This window comes from Triticum aestivum, chromosome 1D, assembly GCF_018294505.1.
Source record: "Triticum aestivum cultivar Chinese Spring chromosome 1D, IWGSC CS RefSeq v2.1, whole genome shotgun sequence".
NCBI classification, from domain to species: domain Eukaryota; kingdom Viridiplantae; phylum Streptophyta; class Magnoliopsida; order Poales; family Poaceae; genus Triticum; species Triticum aestivum.
The window spans coordinates 496578124-496601711 of record NC_057796.1 but is presented as its reverse complement, the minus strand read 5'-3'; the positions used below and the strand labels follow the sequence as shown (position 1 = coordinate 496601711).

Genomic DNA, 23588 nt, shown 5'->3' with positions numbered 1-23588 from the left:
CCTGATAACCCACATGCCCGACCCATGCTGGGCCTAGCCCGACACATTTATAATGGCGGGTAGTGCCAGCACGTGGCCCGTCTAGGGTTGTGCCTGGGCCGCGAGACTGGGCACGAGGGCCGACATGGCATGAATAGTTATATATATATATTAGCCCCCGAACAGCCCAGATAGGCCCAAAACAAACCCAAAATCATACTAACTGCCTGTGCATAAAAAGGATACAATTGGTGTTGTGTGTGGATGAGGATCCCATGTCATCCCAGCCCCAGCCCCAGCCCCAGCCCCAGCACACACACACACTGTTGGTGGTGGTGGGCGTGGCCGTCTCCTCCACCAGACGACCTCACCAGAGCAGAGGCAGAGACCACCTCTCCCTTTCCTCCTCCTCCTCCTCCTCCTCCGCTTTTCCCCTCCTCCGCCTCCGTCCCCGAGCCGCGGCCGGCAGATATTTCTCCCCAACCGATCCGAATCCCGCTGCCCCCGTGCTCCGCGGCCCGGTCCGGAGACCCCGAAAAATCCGCCCTTTTCCCCTCCTCCTCTTCTTGATTCGGAGATCTCCTCTCCTCTCCGTCCCCTCTCCCTCCCTCCCCCGGCCGAGCGAGCGCGCATGATGGCGTCCTAGCTAGCTGGCCGCGATGAGGAAATCCGGCGGCGGCGGGGAGGACAAGGTCATGGGCCCGCTCTTCCCCAGGCTCCACGTCAACGACACCACGCTCAAGGGCGGCGGCCCGCGCGCGCCGCCCCGCAACAAGATGGCCCTCTACGAGCAGTTCAGCGTCCCCTCCCAGCGATTCGCCGCCAACACCGCCCCCGCCGCCGCCCACCGCCCCGCCGCCAGCTACGCCGCCGTCTCCTCCGCCTCCGCCGGACAGGTATCCCTCTCACTATTTTTAGCCTGTCCGCTGATTGGATTGGATTGAAAACCTAGATGCCACCTGCCATGGCCGCCGGCCATTACTTCAGCAGCAGTGCAGTGGGGGCTTCACAGTGTCAGTGCTAGACTAGCCTCTATTGGCTTGGCTGCCATGTCGTCTCGCCTTGCCGCTCTATTCATGCTCTTTTGATGTATGTATGTATGTATGCGAATTTAGACACACGCATGGTTGTATGATTACCAGTGCCGTGAGATGCTTACTATGTACGTATGGTTGACTCTCGATGAGTGATTGTCGGGTATCTGACAGAGGCGACCGGAAATGGTCACTGGTTCTTTATCTGTTAGATACCTTCCGTTGATTATCGCTTTCCGGAGTTTGGCAGTTTTCTTTTCTGAACGCTAGTGCAGTGACGATTATGGGGCGCATCCGGGCACAGCGTTGATGATTCCCACGAGTGGCATCAGGGATGTGGAGTTGGAAGATTGTCTGTCACTTCTGTTTGCAGTTGCACACAACAAAGATGATGAGATGGAGCCTACATATTACTGTTTGACAGACAAACTTATCTGATTTTGTTCTAAATTAAGAATGTCCACGACTAATTCAAGTTGCTTGCACCGATGAGTTTTTAGTGAGACATGACTGGGCAATGTCTTCATTTGTAATTGTATCCTAGAGTACATTCTTTTAAAGTACTTATTACTAACTTGTGCCTTTTTCTTGTAGATTGGTGGGATCGACAGACCTCTCTTTCCATCATTTTGTGTGCCTTCAAACGAACCTGTGCGTTTGCCCGAACACATCAAGACCAACTCGAGTGGGCGGGACGGCCATGCTACATCTGGGAGGCTTTCCACCCAGCTTAAGAGCAAGGACGCCTATGCTGCAGGATCGACTGCTGAGTGTAGTAGTTCACAGCGTAGAGACAATAACAGCAACAACAACAACACGAAGAATTCTTCTGGGAAGAAGTTGACTAACGATGATGATTTTACGGTTCCTTCTGTCTTCTGCTCTGGAGTGCGCCCTCGTTCCAACCATGAGGAAGTGAGGATCCAAGAGAATTCCACACCCTTCCCAGCTACAAGTCCGTATAAGAGTGGGCCTACAGTGTCCAAACCAACTGCAAAATTTCCCAACACCGACAAGAGGTACCTGGAAGGAAGGAACGCGTCGGACACGAGAGCAATGGACTCTCCAAGTATTATCAGGGACAAAGCACCAGCAAACACAACGACAAACTTTTTGGAAGCTGAAGAGAGGACTTCATCATTTCAATTTTCTGCAGAGAAGACAATGGGTAAAAGAGACGACAAAGGCTCTTCGTATAGTAGGGTAAAAGAGACGAGCAGTATAAATGTTTCTGATAAGCAACATTCCCGAAACGAGGGGCATCAGGCTAGAACAAGGAATGAGAATGCTGCTGAGTCTCAGAATGCTCCAAAGGCTGGAAATGGGCCATACTCTACTGACGTCGCATGCAACGGCGCTTCTAATCTGTCGGAGAAAGGCCTAAGAGAGACTGGTGAAAAGAGAAAAAGATCAACCGGACATCACGATGCGCAGAGGGATGATTCCTCGGATTCCTCTGTGGAATCTCTGCCAGATCTGGAGATCTCTCCAGATGATGTTGTCGGTGCTATTGGTCCAAAGCATTTCTGGAAAGCAAGAAGAGCTATCGTCAAGTAAGCATTCACCACTTAGGTCTTGTCCTTTCTGTCTTCGTGTTTTTGAAAGGTTTGTGTGCACATAAGCTTGGTGCTCAGCAAATGAGCCAGGCAGTCGAGCGGATTAGATCTTCCCATTTCTACATTCTGTATCATCTCAAATCACCCTACTGTACACGTGCAAACACAAACACGCATGGACATTTGTCATGTGCATTCTATGAACATCTCTTTTCCTTTTTGACAGACTGATGCTTGGGCCTCTTTGATTCGTAGGATTTCCAAAACGCGGGAATAGGAAAAACATGGGATTAGAGTGGAATGTCGTCTTGAATCCTACAGGATTGTACGAGTGTTTGATTGTGCATAGAAAAAACGCAGGATTCTTTCAAAGAGGTTTGAGTGGATGGGATGTTTCCTATGAAATCTAGTGCAAATGAATCCTATGGAAAAATTCCTATGGTTTACAATCCTACGAATCAAACAACCAAGATAGGAAAAATTCCTCAGGATTAGAATCCTCCAAAATTCCTTTGAGAATCCTTTGAATCAAAGAAGCCCTAAATGTAGTACTCCCATCCGTTCCAAAATATAGTGTATTAGTTTTTTCAAAAGTCAAACATGTGCATGTTTGACCAAGTTTTTAGAAAAAAGTATCAATATATACAATAACAAATTTGTATCATTAGATCCATGACGGAAAGTATTTTTGTATTTTATTTTATTCTGTATTGTAGATGTCAATATTTTATTCTATAATCTTGGTCAAACATACATAAGTTAGACTTGCACGAAAACTGATGCACCTTATATTCTGGAAGGAGGGATTATCTCTCTTAATCACTATAACTTCCTTTCTTGTTTTCTAATCACTTTTCTTTGAACTCTATACAGTCAGCAGCGGGTTTTTGCTGTCCAAGTGTTCGAGCTGCATCGACTGATCAAAGTGAGTCTGCGCCACCAAATATATAGTAGCCTGTGATTCTTACTCGCCACAAGCGGGTGGTTAGCTTATTGATGTATTTTGTGTTGGGATGCTGATATAGCCATGTTATGTATGTGCTTGCAAGCAGGTGCAGAAGTTGATTGCAGCATCTCCACACCTACTTATTGAAGGGGATCCGTGCCTTGGCAGTGCCCTGGTGACAAGCAAGAAGAAGACGGCTGCAGCCAATGTGGAAAAGCAGCTTCTATCAGCTAAAAGCAAAGACGACGATGATGCACAGCTTACCCTGCAGCAGGCGGAGTACTCGAAAGATAACACTGAAGGAAACCAGGCTTCACGATCTCAAGACAATGATGTAGTCGAGGTCCGGCATGAGAACCAAGCTGCATCAAACGGTGCGGTTAGCAGTAACCCTCCTGCTATGCCTGCTCCTCCCGACAACAAGCAGAACAACTGGTGTGCTCCTCCGCCTCAGAATCAGTGGCTCGTTCCCGTCATGTCTCCATCGGAAGGGTTCGTCTACAAACCATACACAGGGCCATGCCCCCCGGCAGGAAGCATCTTGGCCCCGTTTTACGCAAGCTGTGCTCCTCTGAGCCTGCCATCTACAGCTGGGGAATTCATGAATTCTCCATACGGCATCCCTATGCCTCACCAGCCGCACCACATGGGCGTCGGCGGCCCACCAGCCATGCCTCCGATGTACTTCCCGCCTTTCAGCGTGCCAGTGATGAACCCGGTGGTCTCATCCTCTGCAGTGGAGCAGGTGAGCCGCGTGGCCGCAGCGCGACCCAACACTCACATCGAGCACCACTCGAGGAGCTCGTGCGACATGAGGAACGAGGCTGTGTCGGCCGGCGGCGTCTGGAGGTTCCACTCGTCCCGCGGCAGCGAGCTGCAAGGGAGCAGCGCCGCCAGCAGCCCTTGTGACAGGCAGCAGGGCCAGGGCGAGGCGAGGGGCCCTGCCGCGGCCGCACCTGCGGCACCCCTCCCTACGTCGTCAGCCGGGAACGGGAACGCGGCCCAGCAGCCCCAGGTCTCCTCGGGCAGCCAGGAGAACCCGGTGGCGGCAGCGGCCCGTGTGATCCGGGTGGTCCCGCACACGGCGCGCACCGCGTCGGAGTCGGCAGCGCGCATCTTCCGGTCGATCCAGATGGAGAGGCAGCAGAACGGCCCGTGACAGAGCGACCGCATGCGGTGGTTGGCCGGCACAAAGAAAGAAAGGAAGGAAGAAAGCTTAGCCAATTAGAGCTTGGGAGTATGTTGTTATTTTTGAGCAGGCAGGCAGGCAGCAAGCAAATAGCATTCCTATATATATTTGTCCCTCTGCGTCGGTAAAAGCGAATTTTTGGCGACTGTAAATATGCAAAGCAAAGCAGGACTTGTATGAAGGCCAGAACAGAATGAGTGCTGGTTGGGCAAAGCAGGACTTGTATCTATCTATCTATCTATCTATCTATCTATCTACTATGCCAGAATGAAAACTGTAACTGTTAGTGTTAGGTGTATGTATGTCTCAGGCAAAAAGAAGTGAAACCTGGGAGTGATGGCTCTGCTGTATTATCTATGTATGTCCAGCTATATTGCCTGCTGATATCTTATGGGCCTCTTTGATTCGTAGGATTTTCAAAACGCGGGAATATGAAAAACATGGGATTAGAGTGGAATGTCGTCTTGAATCCTACAGGATTGTACGAGTGTTTGATTGTGCATAGAAAAAACGCAGGATTCTTTTAAAGAGGTTTGAGTGGATGGGATGTTGCCTATGAAATCTAGTGCAAAATGAATCCTATGGAAAAATTCCTATGGTTTACAATCCTACGAATCAAACAACCAAGATAGGAAAAATTCCTCAGGATTAGAATCCTCCAAAATTCCTTTGAGAATCCTTTGAATCAAAGAAGCCCTATAAAAGAAATTTGGTATGTTTCTTTTTTTGCCCATTGTGTTCTGTATTATTTATTTTTGTATATTGGGCCAACCTGCCAGATGATTATTGCCAACCCCAGGAAGTGAGCCAATCCCTTACTGTTACAGTTTTATATTTGCGTTTGAACTTGGATTTGCAAATGCTGAAAGTAGCATATTGTATTTGAGAATTTTTTACAACTTCCAAACACCGTTACCACATTTTGATTTGTATGACAGGTCAGATGTAGACTAAACGAATTGTTCTGTCATTTATTATTTTCTAGTGAAAGGGGGCGCGATTCTTATTCCAACCTAACAATAATAATACTAGTTTGTAGCTTCTCAAGTCATTTATATACATGAAAAACACATTAGTTACACATCAGATTCAAAATTCACCCATGGAATAAAAACACTCTTAGAAAGGAAGATCTGCTCCCATTAAAAAAAGAAAAAAGGAAAAAAAAAAAGGAGCATCTGCTTTCTCACTATATTGGATTGATTCAACAAGAATAAAACAATCGCCGCCGCGACACGAGGCGATGTGCGTAAAGCTTGCGATAAAAAAAAAGAATCGACTGGCGCTCTATTCTGTACCCAAAACTCAAAACACAAAGATTGTTTTGCTACGACACACTTCATCTGTTATATCTACACACACACTACTAGGCTAGCACCACAGCAATGACCAAAAAGGCGGGCTCTCTGTTATTGCACCGCCTCCTGCGAATCACTCCTGTTCCTGCGACCGAAACCGCACCTACACACAAACTCAGGGACCGGGCCCTCGGCCCCGGCGACCCAGGGATGCGCGGCCACGGCCTGCAGGGTCATACGATGTCCCGGATCTGCGAGGAAAGCACAAACGACGCCACTGTTAACACAGCAAGCACACCTTCCGATGCATAGAGACCCAGATTGGATGATTGCAAAATAAAAAAAAACCCAGCAAGGAACACCTTTGTAGAGCAGCCTCTGCATCAAGTCGGCGAGCTGGGGGCTCGTGTCGCCGGGTATTTCCACCGGATCATTGGCGATCTGTCCCACAGCAGCAGAGCGACCTTGGTGAGTCTATGCGGTAGGTAAACTGAGAAGGGAGTAACGTATATTTCGCACCTTGTCGTAAGTTTCCTGCAGAGTTTCTCCGAGGAATGGATATTTCCCGGTGATCATGCAATACAGGGTAACGCCGACTGCCCATGTATCAGCTGTTCTGCCATGGTAGGCTGAACCTGCAGCGGAAGGGAGGCGGAAAATTGTTCATTACATTAAGCAAGCTCATGCCATGGCCAGAGAATATTTTAGCAACTTCTTATATTTATTGGCATCACACCCACAACCCAAGCCCTTTTGTTGCTTACAGTTGTTTGGGGCTATGGGTTTGTTTATCTCAATCTGCTGTAGTTGTGCAATCATTTAGCTGTGGAAACACCTACAGCACCATGCTACCAATATTCCAAAAACCACTGGTGTTGTACTTCAGATGGATACTTTGGTAACTGGCTGACTGTGCGTGCCGCCTTCTATAACTCAAATCAAAGTCATGTAACTGTACCTTGACAGCACTCTGGTGCAGTGAAAACTGGAGTACCTGGAGACCTCCAAAGCATATCATCGTCATCCTGCAGCATAATCAAGTACCACAATGTGTAAAGCACCAAGCTAGGAGGCTCGACAACCCTACTAAAAATGGTTAACAACACTGAATCATCAGACTACATTGTCTACTCGACTAATGTTCAAAATTCCCAGAGTAAGTGACGATATCGTTCGCGTACGCAATTTGCAATCTCAGATTTTATAGAAGAACAAATTGTGAAGCCCAAGATTATACTTTGCTAGACTCAAACACTTTACCCTGCCAGTGAGAATAAACTTACTGGAATAAATAAAAAATACAACTACAATATTAAAAGAGGACCTCAAATATCTGGCTAACACTGAAGTCCCCTATCTTCACATTGCCAGTACTTGTGACCAAGAGGTTGTCCGGTTTAATATCACCATGAATAATGTTCTGCATATAAACACAAGAAAATTAAGTTTTGTATCAAGCACACAGTGCAAAATGCATAACATATAGTGCAAATGAACAGCCAGAACCACATGTATATATCCATGAAAGCGTGCAAATGTGTGAAAATAGGGGAACATGAAACATCAACAAACACCTGCTTAAGAAGCGAAAAAATTGTGACATGGAATGTAAACTTTTGGTAGCAACCTATTCCGACGATCCATTATGTACCAAAGTGTGTGCACAAACACATATACTTAATTAGAATTCAACGGTGGAATATCCGAATATGCCAACTACGAATAAGTGAGCTTCATATGGCAACAGACACATCATGCTTTGATGCATATCGCCACCCTAATTATTTATTAGATGCCACATTTATACGTAAATACAATCAGAAAAGCATATATAAAACCATAAACAAGAACACAAGCATTATACTCTAGAAGAAAGCAGGTTTCACATCTCCCCTGTTTTCTATCATTGGCTTTAAATAGGGCTCCGGTTTTCTCTGCAAGAAACTCAACAACCAAGCACTGTACTAAGAAATATGGAAGCTGAAAGCTCAACCCTAAACGTTCGTACGAAGGCAGCAAGCATACTATTCATATGCAAGTCAGTACATTTGACTGATATATGATGCTTCCTAAAGCATGAGGTGAGCATTGATTATAAAACCCACGCTAACGTTTGCCTGTGCAATCAGGTAGCTCGGAAACAGAACAACTCAGTCAGTAGCTAAGCAAACATGGACTAACAGTTTAACACTATGAACAGAAAATCTGTCTACTAAGATAATTTACGCCGACCATTTGAGCTTGCTGGTCAGCTTCACGCCAACATAACTAGGTTCAGTGGAAGGGAAAAAATATGCGAAAGCTAAAACATGCTGCTTCAAATAATCATTGTCTAACAAACTTAGAGCTCTTCAAATATCTTTGTTGAAATTTCTATTTGACATGATCAAAGTGCTAATGAAATAGGCACTGTTATAATATTATTAGCACAGAATTAACCATGATGAACCATTCCTTGGTGAAAAGTTTAAAAAGTCTTACATGAGAGTGAAGATACATAACACCAGAGACAATGTCCCGCAAGTACTTCCTGGAAGTAGCTTCTCCTAAACCTATACCGTTATCGCACACCATTTTCCCCTCAACATACTCAAGAACTGCCAATGGGAAGGGAAAAGAGTAAATTGCAATCGTGTAAAATAACGACAAAGATGACAACAAGCCAGCTAAAATAGCGCCATGTTAGAATAATAAAGCAAAACAATGAGAGCATCAATAAATACCCATGTAGAATTTATCTGTGTTTGGGTCATCAATCACCTCAATGAGATTTACTATATTGGGATGATCCAACATTTTCATGAGGGATACCTGTATCCGATGCAATAAAAGGGTGGCTAATTAGAGAACTTGGAAAACAAATAAGGTAGTTGATTCTCAAGTAAAATCAGGATGTGGTACACTGTATATATGCAACATTTGACAAATGCTACTAATAACATGCTTCCGCCTTCTGACAGAAAAATAACTGAATTTTTTAGTACAGTTAATATAGTGGTATGGCAAAATCCTTTGAAGCATCCCAAGGCAAATTGAGCACAATTCAGCTTCTTGATAACAAACATCAGAGCCAGTGAAACTAAAGCGAAGGAAAATGGTCACAGGTAATATTGAAATAAACAAAAAAAGACGCATACTAAATGGTGCACACTCCCAAATAGATTTCTTCTGTGGCTGTAAATAATGTGTGCCTATAGAGAAAGTACTAACAGAATGTGATTTGCAAGGTATGATCAACTTGGTTAAACAATGTTAAATAGATCATGCAGTATTTATATCTTCAAAGCTCACACAAGTACATTCCCAGAGAACATTGCACACGCCATAACAACACAGCAAAGTGACAAGTATTATACAGGGAAATACTAGTTTAACAAAGTTACTCACTTCCCGAAGAACATCTGTCATGGCCGTTTCTGACCGCACAACACGCACTTTCAACATGTAGTGTTTACTCAACACCTGAAATAGATAGAGTTCTGTCAAGTAGACATGGATCGCACTGTGCAGTGGGCGCAGACAGAAATGTCGAATAAAATTACCTTTATTGCATATAGCCTTCCGTCCTTGATGTTTCGGTATTTAACCTTGTTTGTTTAGAATGAAATCAAAGGAGAAGTAATCAGCGAGGGAAGTGGTAGTAGTAGATAAATAGGTAGCACACTTAGGTAACAAGCAGAGGTCTGCCGTTGTTGTTACCACTTTGCCGTAGCTCCCAGCACCAATCTTGCCCAGGTGAACATACTGGTTGATCATCTTACAGCCGGTTGTTTCGTCCTAAGACAATGCCAAAAGGAGAAGAGGGAAGTGATTATACTAGTCAATTCAAAAGATAAAAAGGAAAAAAAGAATGCTCTCATACAAAAGCCTTGAACCATTGTGATGGCCACATTGTACTCTTGGCTAGAAATAATCCATTGTACTCCCTCCGTCCCAAAATACTTGTCGGAGAAATGGATAAAAATAGATGTATCTACAACTAAAATACATCTAGATACATTCATTTGTCCGACAAGTATTTTTGGACGGAGGGAGTACTAAAATTACGCTCAGCGGAGCATGGCTCGTGTTTGCTTGTTTCACAACGACTCGGCGCGCGCTAAATTCACCAACGGAGCGGGAGGATTTATTTGTAGGGACAACCATTGGAGAAATGAAATGAATGAAGTAGTAAAAAAACAGAATTGTTGGTGGTAATGAGCTGAAGGGAGGGGGTACCTCGGAGCGGAAGAGCTTCCTGGTGTCCCTGACGAGGCTGTCCCTGCAGGCGAAGCCGTTCCGGGCCCGGGAGAGTATGATGTCCTCGGACCGCTTGCGGGGCGGCTCGTCGTCGCCGTCGCCGTCGCTCTGGCGGAGGAGGTAGTCCTCCTCTTCCCTCTCGTAGAAGCTCCTGCTCTCGTCGCCGAGGAAGCTGCTGCTGTTGTCGGGGTCGTCCCCGGCGTAGAAGCTGCCGTCGTCGCTGGACCTCGGCAACGGCAAAAGCAGGTCCTTGGACGGCGCGCCGTCGCTGTCTCCGGCGGCGGGGCGGTGGTGGAGCTTCCTGAGGAAGCCGAAGCAGCTGAAGCAGCAGCAGCCGGCCATGTCCGCCGCCATCCCTGATGGTCTGAATGGGTGGGGTTTGACGGACGGCCGGCGGCGCGGATCTGGCGCGAAAGAAACCCTAGCCTGGCCTGGGCGCAGGGGAGAGGGCGAGGCGAGGGGAAAGAAACCAAAGACAAGGAATTTCGTTTTTGTTTGCCAAAATTTGGGCAAAACCATGGCAAATCTGACGTTTTTCATGGCAATTTATATTGACGTTACGGCGAATTTACTTTGCAAGCTCAGCAATTTTCTGGAAAAAATGAACTACGACGGATTTGCCATGAATTTCATTGTCCTCTTCTTATAGGAAAATATTCATTACATATCCAAATTTCACAGTCCTGATGGACGATACCTTTTATGTCTCTTAAGAAAGAGGCCACAGATTAAAAAAACATTTCAAAATATAAATACCTAGTCGAAATGACAAAATGACCCGTTGGTGGCATCATATATACAATGTGCGGAGAACTAGTTACATTAAAAACTGTGGCATACCTTTACAGAAATAAATTTTTAACGGTATATGAACCGCCTCAAAGAACATAATAACTGGCTTAGGTTGGATCTTTGTTTAACCTGAGATATGCCCATTTTGCAAAGATAGCCTCAGTGAGAGTGTCCAGTAGTTTTCTCCTCCTATACGAAATAAAACTTGCAACTTTCGTGGGTCAGCACATATGAAATACGCCCACGAGCCAATTCAAAACACAAGGCGGGCGTGTGAATATAGTATACATGTTAGAGTGAGAAAATATTCCTCAATATAGTTATATCCCGAATCATCATGTAATGTCGATAACAGCTAAGCATCTGCAGCAGCTATCTTAGTCCTTTATGCATTTATCTACTTCAAACGGCAATGCACATCGAACATATAAATCACGCTAGGCTACCCGCCTCCCTGTGGCGGTTGCTTCATGCGCTCGCTTCTGTGCCGCTTGATCAACTCGCGGCAGTGTTTTTTACAGCGTTGCCAAAGTGTGGGCCGTTGCTCCTTATTTACAAGTGTGTTTCAGTTTCATGAGCATGACAAGTGGGCCTCGTTGGTTGTGGGGTCTGAAGAATGAGATGGTTTTCCTCCAGTTTTGCGTATGGCTGCATCATCTTGCTGTGCAGGGTGGGTCAAAACAGGAGGGTGAAACCGTATCTACCGATCCCCGTCCTCGAGCCTCGCGTTCCTCTTCTCCCTCCGCGTTTGCCGCCTCCCCCCGCCTTCCTGCTCCCCAACCCACGCGCCGCCTCCCCTCCTCCCATTCTCCTCTAGACCCGGTCGACGCTCACCGGGAGTACTCCCGCGCGGGCGTCTCCTCTAACCCACAACGGTGACGAGCATGGCGACATGGCCGCCGCAGTTATAGCATCGCGGACAAACGAGGAGGAGGACTACGCCCGGGTTCGGGCCTGGCGAGGGCGTTGTGAGAGGCCATCCCCCCTCCCCGGACAAGGCGGCGGCCCCTGCGCCTCCTCCTCTTAGCCAAGTCTCCTCTCCGCCCCTAGTCCTGCCTCCACTGCTGTCGCCTCAGGTTCGAGTGCCGCAATGGAGGTTTCGTCACCACCGCCTCCATTGTCTTGGCAAACCACCCTCGGCCACTCAGGTTCGTTTTCTCCCTTCTGATAGTTCTCTGTCTTTCTCGCACAATCCATATTTTAGGTTTGTATATTCTTGCATATGTGATATTTTGATTACTTTTGCCTCGGGTGTTGCATTTGTCCATTGGCCACGTCTTTTGTGAGCATGTTTGGAAATATGCCCTAGAGGCTATAATAAATTGGTTATTATCATATTTCCTTGTTCATGATAAAAGTTTATTAATCGTGCTAGAATTGTATTGGCCGGAAACTTAAATACATGTGTGAATACATAACAAATACTATGTCCCTAGTGAGCCTCTACTAGACTAGCTCGTTGATCAAAGATGGTTAATGTTTGCTAACCATAGACATGAGTTGCCATTTGATAACGGGATCACATCATTAGGAGAATGATGTGATGGACAAGACTCAACCGTAAGCTTAGCAATAGATCGTATCACTTAGTTATTTGATACAGCTTTCTTCATGTCAAGTATCTATTCCTAAGACCATGAGATCGTGCAACTCCCTGACACCGAAGGAATACTTAGTGTGTATACAAACGTCACTTCGTAACTGGGTGATCATAAATGTGCTCTACAGGTATCTCTAAAGGTGTTTGTTGAGTTGGCACGGATCGAGACTGGGATTTGTCACTCCGTATGACGGAGAGATATCTCTGGGCCCTCTCGGTAATACAACATCGTAAAGAGCTTGCAAGCAATGTGGGTAATGAGTTAGTCACAAGATCTTGTTTAAGGAACGAGTAAAGAGACTTGCCAGTAACGAGATTGAACTAGGTATGGAGATACCGACGATTGAATCACGGGCAAGTAATGAAGGAAATATGCCCTAGAGGTAATAATAAAGTTCTTATTTAATATTTCCTTATTCATGATAAAGGTTTATTATTCATGCTAGAATTGTATTGATCAAAAACCTAAATACATGTGTGAATACATATACAAACACTGTGTCCCTAGTAAGCCTCTACTAGACTAGCTCGTTGATCAAAGATGGTTAAGGTTTCCTAACCATGGGCATGAGTTGTCATTTGATAACGGGATCACATCATTAGGAGAATGATGTGATGGACAAGACCCATCCGTTAGCTTAGCATAATGATCGTTCAGTTTTATTGCTATTGCTTTCTTCATGTCAAATACATATTCCTTCGACTATGAGATTATGCAACTCCCGGATACTGGAGGAATGCCTTGTGTGCTATCAAACGTCACAACGTAACTGGGTGATTATAAACATGCTCTACAGGTATCTCCAAAGGTGTTTGTTGAGTTGGCATAGATCGAGATTAGGATTTGTCACTCCGAGTATCGAAGAGGTATCTCTGGGCCCTCTCGGTAATACACATCATAAGCTTCCAAGCAAACGACTAAGGAGTTAGTCACAAGGTGATGTATTATGGAACGAGTAAAGAGACTTGCCGGTAACGAGATTGAACTAGGTATAGAGATACCGACGATCGAATCTCGGGCAAGTAACATACCGATGGACAAAGAGAATTGCGTATGTTGTCATAACGGTTCGACCGATAAAGATCTTCGTAGAATATGTAGGAGACAATATGAGCATCCAGGTTCCGCTATTGGTTATTGACCAGAGAGCTGTCTCGGTCATGTCTACATAGTTTTCGAACCCGTAGGGTCCGCACACTTAACGTTCAATGATGATATAGTATTATATGAGTTATGTGAGATTTGGTGACCGAATGTTGTTCGGAGTCCCGGATGAGATTACGGACATGAAGAGGAGTCTAGAAATGGTCGAGAGCTAAAGATTGATATATAGGACGATGGTATTCGGACACCGAAAGTGTTTCGGGGGTCACCGGGTACTTATCGGGTCACCGGAAGGGGTTCCGGGTGCCCCCGGCAAAAGATATGGGCCTCATGGGCCAAGAGGGAAACGCACCAGCCTCAAGGGGCTGGTGCGCCCCCCATATGGGCCGGCCAAGGAGGAGAAGGAAAGAGGGAAGGGAAAGGAAAGGAAAGAGTGGAATAGGATTCCCCCTTCCTTCCTTCTCCCTCTCTCTTTCCTTCCCCCTCCGACAAATATGGCAGGGTAGGGGGGCGCACCACTTGGGAGGACCCCAAGTAGGATTCGGCGTACTTGGGGCGCCCTCCTGGCTGCTCCCTCCTTCCCCCACCTATATATATGTGGGAAGGGGGCGCCTAGCACAACTAGACAATTGCCTAGCCGTGTGCGGTGCCTCCCTCCACCGTTTACACCCTCAGTCATATTTTCGTAGTGCTTAGGCGAAGCCCTGTGAGGATCACTTCACCATCACCGTCACCACGCCGTCGTGCTGACAAAACTCATCTACTACCTCGACGTCTTGCTGGATCAAGAAGGCGAGGGACGTCACCGAGCTGAACGTGTGCAGAACTCGGAGGTGTCGTGCGTTCGGTACTTGATCGGTTGAAGCACGAAGAAGTTGGACTACATTAACCGTGTTGTGAAACGCTTCCGCTTACGGTCTACGAGGGTACGTAGACACACTCTCCCTCTCGTTGCTATGCATCTCCATAGATAGATCATTGCGTGTGCGTAGAAATTTTTTGTTTTCCATGCAACGTTCCCCAACAGTGGCATCCGAGCCAGGTCTATGCATAGATGATATGCACGAGTAGAACACAAAGAAGTTGTGGGCGGTGATGTTCATACTGCTTACCACCAATGTCTTATTTTGATTCGGCGGCATTGTAGGATGAAACGACCCGGACCAACCTTACATGTCCACGCACATGAGACCGGTTCCACCGACTGACATGCAACTAATTTTGCATAAAGGTGGCTGGCGGGTGTCTGTTTCTCCTACTTTAGTTTAATCGAATTTGACTGCGGCCGGTCCTTGAAGAAGGTTAAAACAGCAAACTTGATAAATCACCGTTGTGGTTTTTGCCGTAGGTAAGATCGGTTCTTGCTAGAAACCCGTAGCAGCCACATAAAACTTGCAACAACAAGGTAAAGGACATCTAACTTGTTTTTGCAGGGTATGTTGTGATGTGATATGGTCAAGACATGATGTGATATACATTATTATATGAGATGATCATGTTTTGTAAGTTATCGGCAACCGGCAGGAGCCTTATGGTTGTCTCTTTATTGAATGAAATGCAAACACCATGTAATTGCTTTACTTTATCACTATGCATTAGCGATAGTTGTAGAAGCAATAGTTGGCGAGACGACCACGACGCAACGATGGAGATCAAGGTGTCGAGCCGGTGACAATGGAGATCATGACGATGCTTTGGAGATGGAGATCAAAAGCACAAGATGGTGATGGCCATATCATGTCGCATATTTTGATTGCATGTGATGTTTATCTTTTATGCATCTTATTTTTCTTAGAACGGCGGTAGCATTATAAGATGATCCCTTCACTAAATTTCAAGGTAAAAGTGTTCTCCCTGAGTATGCACCGTTGCTACAGTTCGTCGTGTTGAGACACCACGTGATGATTGGGTGTGATAGACTCTACGTTCACATACAATGGGTGTAAGACAGTTTTGCACATGCGGAATACTTGGGTTAAACTTGACGAGCCTAGCATGTACAGACATGGCCTCGGAACACTGGAGATCGAAAGATCGAACGTGAATCATATAGTAGATATGATCAACATAAAGATGTTCACCATTGATAACTACCCCATCTCACGTGATGATCAGACATGGGTTAGTTGATTTGGATCACATATCACTTAGATGACTTGAGGGATGTCTATTTTAAGTGGGAGTTCTTAAGTAATTTGATTATTTGAACTTAATTTGTCATGAACTTAGTCCTGATAGTATTTGCAAATTATGTTGTAGATCAATAGCTCGCGTTGTAGCTCCACTATGTTTTTGATATGTTCCTAGAGAAAACTAAGTTTAAAGATGATAGTAGCAATGATGCGGACTGGGTCCGTGATATGAGGATTATCCTCATCGCTGCATAGAAGAATTATGTCCTTGATGCACCGCTAGGTGACAGACCTATTACAGGAGCGGATGCGGACGTTATGAACGTTTGGCAAGCTCGATATGATGACTACTTGATAGTTTAGTGCGCCATACTTTATGGCTTAGAATCGGGGCTGCAAAGACGTTTTGAACGCCACGGAGCATATGAGATGTTCCAAGAGTTGAAATTGGTATTTCAGACTCATGCCCGTGTCGAGAGGCATGAGACCTCTGACAAGTACTTTGCCTACAAGATGGAGGAGAATAGCTCAGCCAGTGAGCATGTGCTGAGAATGTCTGGGTACTACAATCGCTTGAATCAAGTGGGAGTTAATCTTCCAGATAAGATAGTGATTGACAGAGTTCTCTAGTCACTATCACCAAGCTAGTAGAACTTCGTGATGAACTATAATATGCAAGGGATGACGAAAATGATTCTCGAGCTCTTCACGATGCTGAAATCAGCGAAGGTATAAATCAAGAAAGAGCATCAAGTGTTGATGGTTAACAAGACCACTAGTTTCAAGAAAAAAGGCAAGGGAAAGAAAGGGAACTTCAAGAAGAATAACAAGCAAGTTGCCACTCCATCAAGAAGCCCAAAGCTGGACCTAAGCCTGAAACTGAGTGCTTCTACTGCAAATGGAATGGTCACTGGAAGCGGAACTACCCCAAATACTTGGCGGATAAGAAGGATGGCAAAGTGAACAAAGGTATATTTGATATACATGTTATTGATGTGTACTTTACTAGTGTTCATAGTAGCCCATGGGTATTTGATACCGGTTCAGTTGCTAAGATTAGTAACTCGAAACAGGAGTTGCCAAATGAAGAGAGACTAGTTAAGGGCGAGGTGACGATGTGTGTTGGAAGTGATTCCAAGGTTGATAAGATCACCATCGCATACTCCTTCTACCTTCGGGATTAGTGTTGAACCTAAATAAATGTTATTGGGTGTTTGCGTTGAGCATGAATATGATTGGATCATGTTTATTGCAATACAGTTATTCATTTAAGTCAGAGAATAATTGTTGTTCTGCTTACATAAATAAAACCTTCTATGGTCATACACCCAATGTAAAGGGTTTATTGAATCTCGATCGTAGTAATACACATATTCATAATATTGATGCCAAAAGATGAAAAGTTAATAATGATAGTGCAACATACTTGTGGCACTGCCGTTTAGGTCATATTGGTGTAAAGCGCATGAAGAAAATCCATGCAGATGGGCTTTTGGAATCACTTGATTATTGATAGAGGCAAAGGTGTCCCGTCTTTCGATGAGATGGTGGCTATCGTTTTGGAGGAAGTCGACTTTGACGATCCGACTACGAACGTGCGAGGACGTCGCGCCTTAGCAATCGCTAAACCAACTCCGAGAGGTTATTGACCAACGCTGGAGCACGATCAACCTGACCACGAAGGTCTGTTTCCTGCAGGCAAACGAAGAACAAGCAAGAAACTAAGATTGCAATCTAGATATTGCGAATATAAGAGGAAAGCTTTATTGATCAAGGTGGGGTTCTGTGACGCCTTTGTCTGGTCGTTGAACACAAACGAAGTACGTGAAGTTGCAGCTATGGCGAACTTTTAATCTAAATAAAACCCGAAGTCTAAACGATGCCCTAAGGGCTGTATATATGGAGGAAGAGGAGGGAATTTCGTGGCCCTTGAGGGAGGGGTCCGAAACCAACCCTAACTCTTGTTTCCCCACACATACGGACTCTAAAAACAGCCTATACTTAAGTATTTTGAAATTACATGGGCCTGGCCCAATAATAAGGTGACGCAGCACCTAGAATAGCCTATGGACGAATATTATGAAGTGGCATCTTGTATATTTTGTCCAAGGCTTCATGCACTCATTATGGTGGCCTCAAAGTCCTGAAATCATCACTTGTAACTCCGTTCTTGTTCCCCTCGCGCATGCCATCATCTCCATGCTTGGTCTTGCTCCAGTGTTCATCCCTCTTACCCATGACAAGCCCTTCATTTGTAAGCAAAACAAATGTATCCAATTTAGGCAGCATCATATTCTCATGAACATTAGAATCATTACCAAGAAACGAAAGTACCTGATAATTTAATTGGCGTGCGCGAGCTCTAGTAATTGGTCCAGTATGTATAGCAGCAGGGGCTGTGGGTGTAACAATGGTATTGATGTCCTCATCATCCTCCCCTTCTTGAAATGAAGTCGTCCTCGACGGAAGTTCATCCTCCTCACCCAAATAAGGCTTCAAATCTGCAATGTTAAAAGTGGGACTAACCCCAAAATCTGTAGGCAGCTCAAGTTTATATGCATTATCATTTATTTTGTCTAACACCTTAAAAGGACCATCATCACGTGGCATTAGCTTTGATTTGCGCAAATTAGGAAATCTATCCTTACGCAAATGTAACCAAACAAGATCTCCAGGTGCAAACACAACATGTTTTCTACCCTTATCTCCAGCAAGTTTATATTTAGCATTCATACGCTCAATGTTTTCCTTAGTTAACTCATGCATTTTTAAAATCAATTCAGCACGTTCTTTAGCATCAAAATTAACCTTCTCCGAAGATGGAAGAGGCAACAAATCAATAGGTGCACGAGGTAGGAAACCATACACAATTTCAAAAGGGCACATCTTAGTAGTAGAATGCAATGAACGATTATAAGCAAATTCAATATGAGGCAAGCATTCTTCCCACATTTTCTTATTATTCTTCAAAACAGCCCTAAGCATAGTAGACAATGTTCTATTGACTACTTCAGTTTGTCCATCAGTTTGGGGGTGACAAGTAGTACTAAAAAGCAGTTTAGTCCCCAACTTAGCCCATAAACATCTCCAAAAGTGGCTAAGATATTTAGTATCATGATCTGAAACAATAGTATTTGGCACACCATGCAAGCGAATAATTTCACGAAAGAACAAATCAGCAACATTAACAACATCATCGCTTTTATGACATGGTATAAAGTGTGCCATTTTCGAGAATCTATCCACGACAACAAATATGCTATCCCTCCCCTTCTTTGTTCGAGGTAAACCTAAAACAAAGTCCATAGATATATCCTCCCAAGGAACACTAGGTACAGGCAAAGCATATATAAACCATGAGGATTGAGTTGTGACTTAGCTTTTTGACATGTAGTGCAGCGAGCAACAAAATGCTCAACATGCCGTCCCATCTTTGGCCAAAAGAAATGTGTAGAAAGTACATCCTCCGTCTTCTTCACGCCAAAGTGTCCCATTAATCCTCCTCCATGCGCCTCCTGCAACAACAAAAGACGAACAGAGCTAGCTGGAATGCATAGCTTGTTAGCACGGAACACAAAGCCATCATTAATAACGAACTTGTGCCATGTTCTTCCTTCTTTACAATTCTGCATTACATCTTTAAAATCAGCATCATGCACATATTGATCTTTGATGGTCTCCAAACCAAATATTTTGAAGTCAAGTTGTGAAAGCATAGTATAGCGACGAGACAATGCATCAGCAATAACATTTTCTTTACCCTTCTTGTGTTTAATGACATAAGGGAAAGTCTCAATGAATTCAACCCATTTAGCATGTCTATGATTCAGTTTAGCTTGACTTTTAATATGTTTCAGAGATTCATGATCAGAATGTATAACAAATTCTTTGGGCCATAAATAATGTTGCCATGTTTCTAAAGTCCGAACAAGAGCATATAATTCTTTATCATAAGTAGAATAATTCAGACTAGGCCCACTCAATTTTTCAGAAAAGTATGCAACGGGTTTGCCATCTTGTAATAACACACCTCCTAATCCAATTCCACTAGCATCACATTCAAGCTCAAAAGTCTTATTAAAATCAGGAAGTTGGAGTAAAGGAGCATGTGTCAACTTATCTTTCAATACGTGAAGGCTTCTTCCTGTGTAGTACCCCAAACAAAAGGCACATCCTTCTTTTTAAGCTCATTGAGAGGTGCAGCAATGGTGCTGAAATCTCTCACAAAACGCCTATAGAATCCAACGAGGCCAAGAAAACTCCTCACTTGTGTGACCGTTTTGGGCTGCGGCCAACTCTCAATAGCTTCAATCTTGGCTTTATCAACTTCAATTCCCTGTGGAGTAACAACATAGCCAAGAAACGATACTCGGTCGGTGCAGAAGGTGCACTTCCCAAGGTTACCAAACAAACGTGCATCACGTAGAGCAATAAAAACAACACGTAAATGTTCCAAATGTTCCTCCAAAGATTTGCTATAAATCAGTATATCATCAAAATAGACTACCACAAATCGTCCAATGAAAGCACGTAAAACTTCGTTCATTAGTCTCATGAAAGTACTAGGTGCATTAGTTAACCCAAAAGGCATGACTAACCACTCATATAAACCAAACTTAGTTTTAAATGTTGTTTTCCATTCATCTCCCAATTTCATACGAATTTGATGGTATCCACTACGCAAATCAACTTTGGAGAATATTGTAGAGCCACTCAATTCATCAAGCATATCATCTAGCCTAGGAATAGGATGACGATAACGAATAGTAATATTATTAATGCCTCTACAATCAACACACATACGCGACGTACCATCCTTTTTAGGCACTAGTATAATAGGAACAACACAAGGACTAAGAGATTCGCGTATATAACCTTTGTCGAGCAGCTCCTGTACTTGACGCATAATCTCCTTCGTCTCCTCTGGATTGGTACGGTATGGTGCACGGTTGGGTAGCGATGCACCGGGAACTAAGTCAATTTGATGCTCAATCCCTCGAATAGGTGGTAATCCCGGTGGCACGTCTTGTGGGAAGACGTCAGCGAACTCCTGCAAAATGTTAGTGACAGCAGGGGGCAAAGAGGAAGGCACGTCCTTGAATGAAAATAATGCCTCTTTGCACACAAAAGCATAGCAAACAGATTTGCTAAAATCTAGCTCATCAATATCAGATTTTGTGGCAAGTAAACATGCACTTTTCAATTTAATTTCAGAAGCAACACTAGATGGTTTATTATTAGGTTTCATTTGTTGCTCAAATTCTTTTGCCACAATCTGATTTTCACTCTTATTTTTCTCCTGTTTTGCTTTATTAGCTCTATTAATATCATCTTTCAAAATGGAATCAGGAGTCATAGGAAGCAAAGTAATATGGCTATCCTTATGAACAAGAGTATACTGATTATTTCTACCATGGTGTATATAATTTTTATCAAATTGCCATGGTCTACCAAGTAATAAGGAACATGCTTGCATGGGTACCACATCACAATCAACATAATCAGCATAGGTAGAGATACTGAAATGCGCACGAACAGTACGTGTTACCTTAACGTTGCCGCTGTTGTTGAACCATTGGATGTAGTAAGAATGTGGATGTGGTCTTGTGGTGAGAGATAGCTTCTCCACCATCTCCATGCTAGCCAAGTTGTTGCAGCTCCCTCCATCTATGATGACGCGAACAGAACGTTCCTTCACAACTCCCTTTGTATGGAACAAATTATGCCTCTGATTTTGCTCAGCTTGTGTGACCTGCACACTCAAAACACGTTGAGCAACTAAATATTCATACCTGTCAGCATCTTCAGGAGCCATGTATTGCGTCTCATGATCAGAATCATCTCCACCGTGTTCTTCACGTGTAATAAGAGCCAAAGTCTCCTCGTCATAGTCACTAGCGGACTCATACCCCACCATCCTCGGTAGCAATCATCACATGCTGAGATTTGCATTCTCTCGCAAAATGTCCTCTTCCCTTACAACAACGACAAATAATATCACTTGTGTGCCCTGTTGATGCCATGGAAGAAGAAGAACTCCGTGCAGGCCCGGCAGGTGTGCTCTTGGCAGATAGTGGTGGTTGTGCCTGCTTTCTTGTATCACGGTTGGAGGTGGCACCTGATGGAGGTGATGGTGCAGTGGAAGTAGAGGATGCACGTGGTGTCCATGATGAAGGTCGACCTGCAGAAAAGTTAGTCCGCGCCAATGCCTGTTGATCTTGCACTTCACGTTCAGCTTTACAAGCAAGATGGAATAAACGAGTGATATTATTATAATCCTTATACTCTAGAATGGTCTGAATCTCTCTATTTAATCCACCCATAAAACGTGCAAGCATAGCTTCATTCTCCTCAACAATACCACATCTAATCATGTCAGTTTGTAATTCCTGATAATATTCTTCTACAGAATTTTTTCCTTGTCTTAAGCGTTGCAATTTTTGAAGTAATTCACGTTGATAATATGGTGGAACCCAACGAGTACGCATAGCAGTTTTCAAAGCAACCCAAGTAGCTGGAATAGGATATAATCTATAATGTTCAGACCACCAAACACATGCAAAACTAGTGAAAGCACAAACAGCAGCAGGAACACGTCTCTCCTCGGGACATTGTAAACATGTAAAACGTTGTTCAGTTTCTAACTCCCAAGTAAGATATATATCAGGAACATATCTACCCTCAAATGGTGGAATATTCAATTTCAGTTTAGGAAGATGGTCATGATCTCGTACCTCATGTGGTGGTGCATCCCTACCGTTGCGATGATATGCATGAGGACGACCTGGTGGTGGTGGTGCTGGTGGTTGCACGTAGTTCTGATTTTGATCAACCTCATCCTCGTAATGGTCCTCCACCTCTGCAGTAGCAGCAGGAGCTACAGAAGCATCAACACCAAGTACAACAGCTCCAGAAGTTTGACCATCCTCAAGAGGAACACGCTTCGCTCGTCCGAACTGATTCGGAAGGGGGCGTTGTTGTTGTCGTTGTAGAGGTGCGATAGGTGCAGCCAGCGGTGGTGGTGGAAAACGCGAAAGCAATTCAGCAAACTTGTTATCGAGCTTTGTTTCAAACGTCTTCTCCATGCCATCTATCTTCTCCATGGCCTCTTCAAATCTGTTTAGCACATCTTGCACCTGTCCACTCATCATTTGCTGAAACTTATCATGAAGCTCCTTGTTCGTCAAGTTCTCCCAGTCAGTCTCGTCGGCTTGTGATCCTGGCATGGTTAGCACCAATAGAAACACACAAGAATATGATCCTACAGACTACTAACAAGTGGTGGTGGTGGCGGGTGTCACAAATCCGTCAAGCAAATCTCAAATTCTTACCAGTTCTTACCCAGCAGCAGGCGGTGATCGGCAACCGATGTAGTCAAAACTCTCAAAGCTTGGATAGAGCGATTACCAGGGAGAGTCAAACGCACGATGTAGATGTATGTGGAGCTGGGAAGGCTTATAATATGGTAGCAAAAAGGGTCAGCAATAATCAATTCAGAGATGCAAAGTTGAATAAACGCTCAACGACGGTACTGTGCTGGTCCTAGGCTAGACCGTGCTAGAGACGCGAGCCTAGAACACTAACAAAATCATGGCGCTGCACGTAAACAAGGGAAAAGCACACTCTGGAATTTTTTTGCTCTGTTTTTTTTTGCGCTCTTTTTTTTTGCGAAAAATCACTATAATGGCGAGTGTCTCAAAACTCTTCCCAGGTCAAAC

General features: G+C 44.4%; 2 protein-coding genes across 2 annotated transcripts; one reads left to right on the top strand and one right to left on the bottom strand.

The window, feature by feature from the left end:
• The first annotated feature begins 269 nt into the window (after positions 1-269).
• On the top strand, positions 270-5110 carry LOC123183422 (ELF3-like protein 2). Its single transcript, XM_044596234.1, has 4 exons — positions 270-875; positions 1608-2566; positions 3443-3494; positions 3622-5110. The coding sequence occupies exons 1-4, from the start codon at positions 639-641 to the stop codon at positions 4672-4674; spliced, it is 2301 nt and encodes a 766-aa protein (XP_044452169.1). The 5' UTR covers positions 270-638; the 3' UTR covers positions 4675-5110.
• A 753-nt stretch (positions 5111-5863) lies between these two features.
• Positions 5864-10757, bottom strand: LOC123183421 (serine/threonine-protein kinase GRIK1). The gene is made up of 11 exons (XM_044596233.1): positions 10221-10757; positions 9702-9779; positions 9545-9589; positions 9390-9464; positions 8726-8813; positions 8484-8599; positions 7327-7422; positions 6961-7027; positions 6522-6637; positions 6365-6443; positions 5864-6253 (listed from the first exon to the last, which is right to left on the bottom strand). The coding sequence occupies exons 1-11, from the start codon at positions 10593-10595 to the stop codon at positions 6114-6116; spliced, it is 1275 nt and encodes a 424-aa protein (XP_044452168.1). The 5' UTR covers positions 10596-10757; the 3' UTR covers positions 5864-6113.
• Between the last annotated feature and the right edge of the window lie 12831 nt (positions 10758-23588).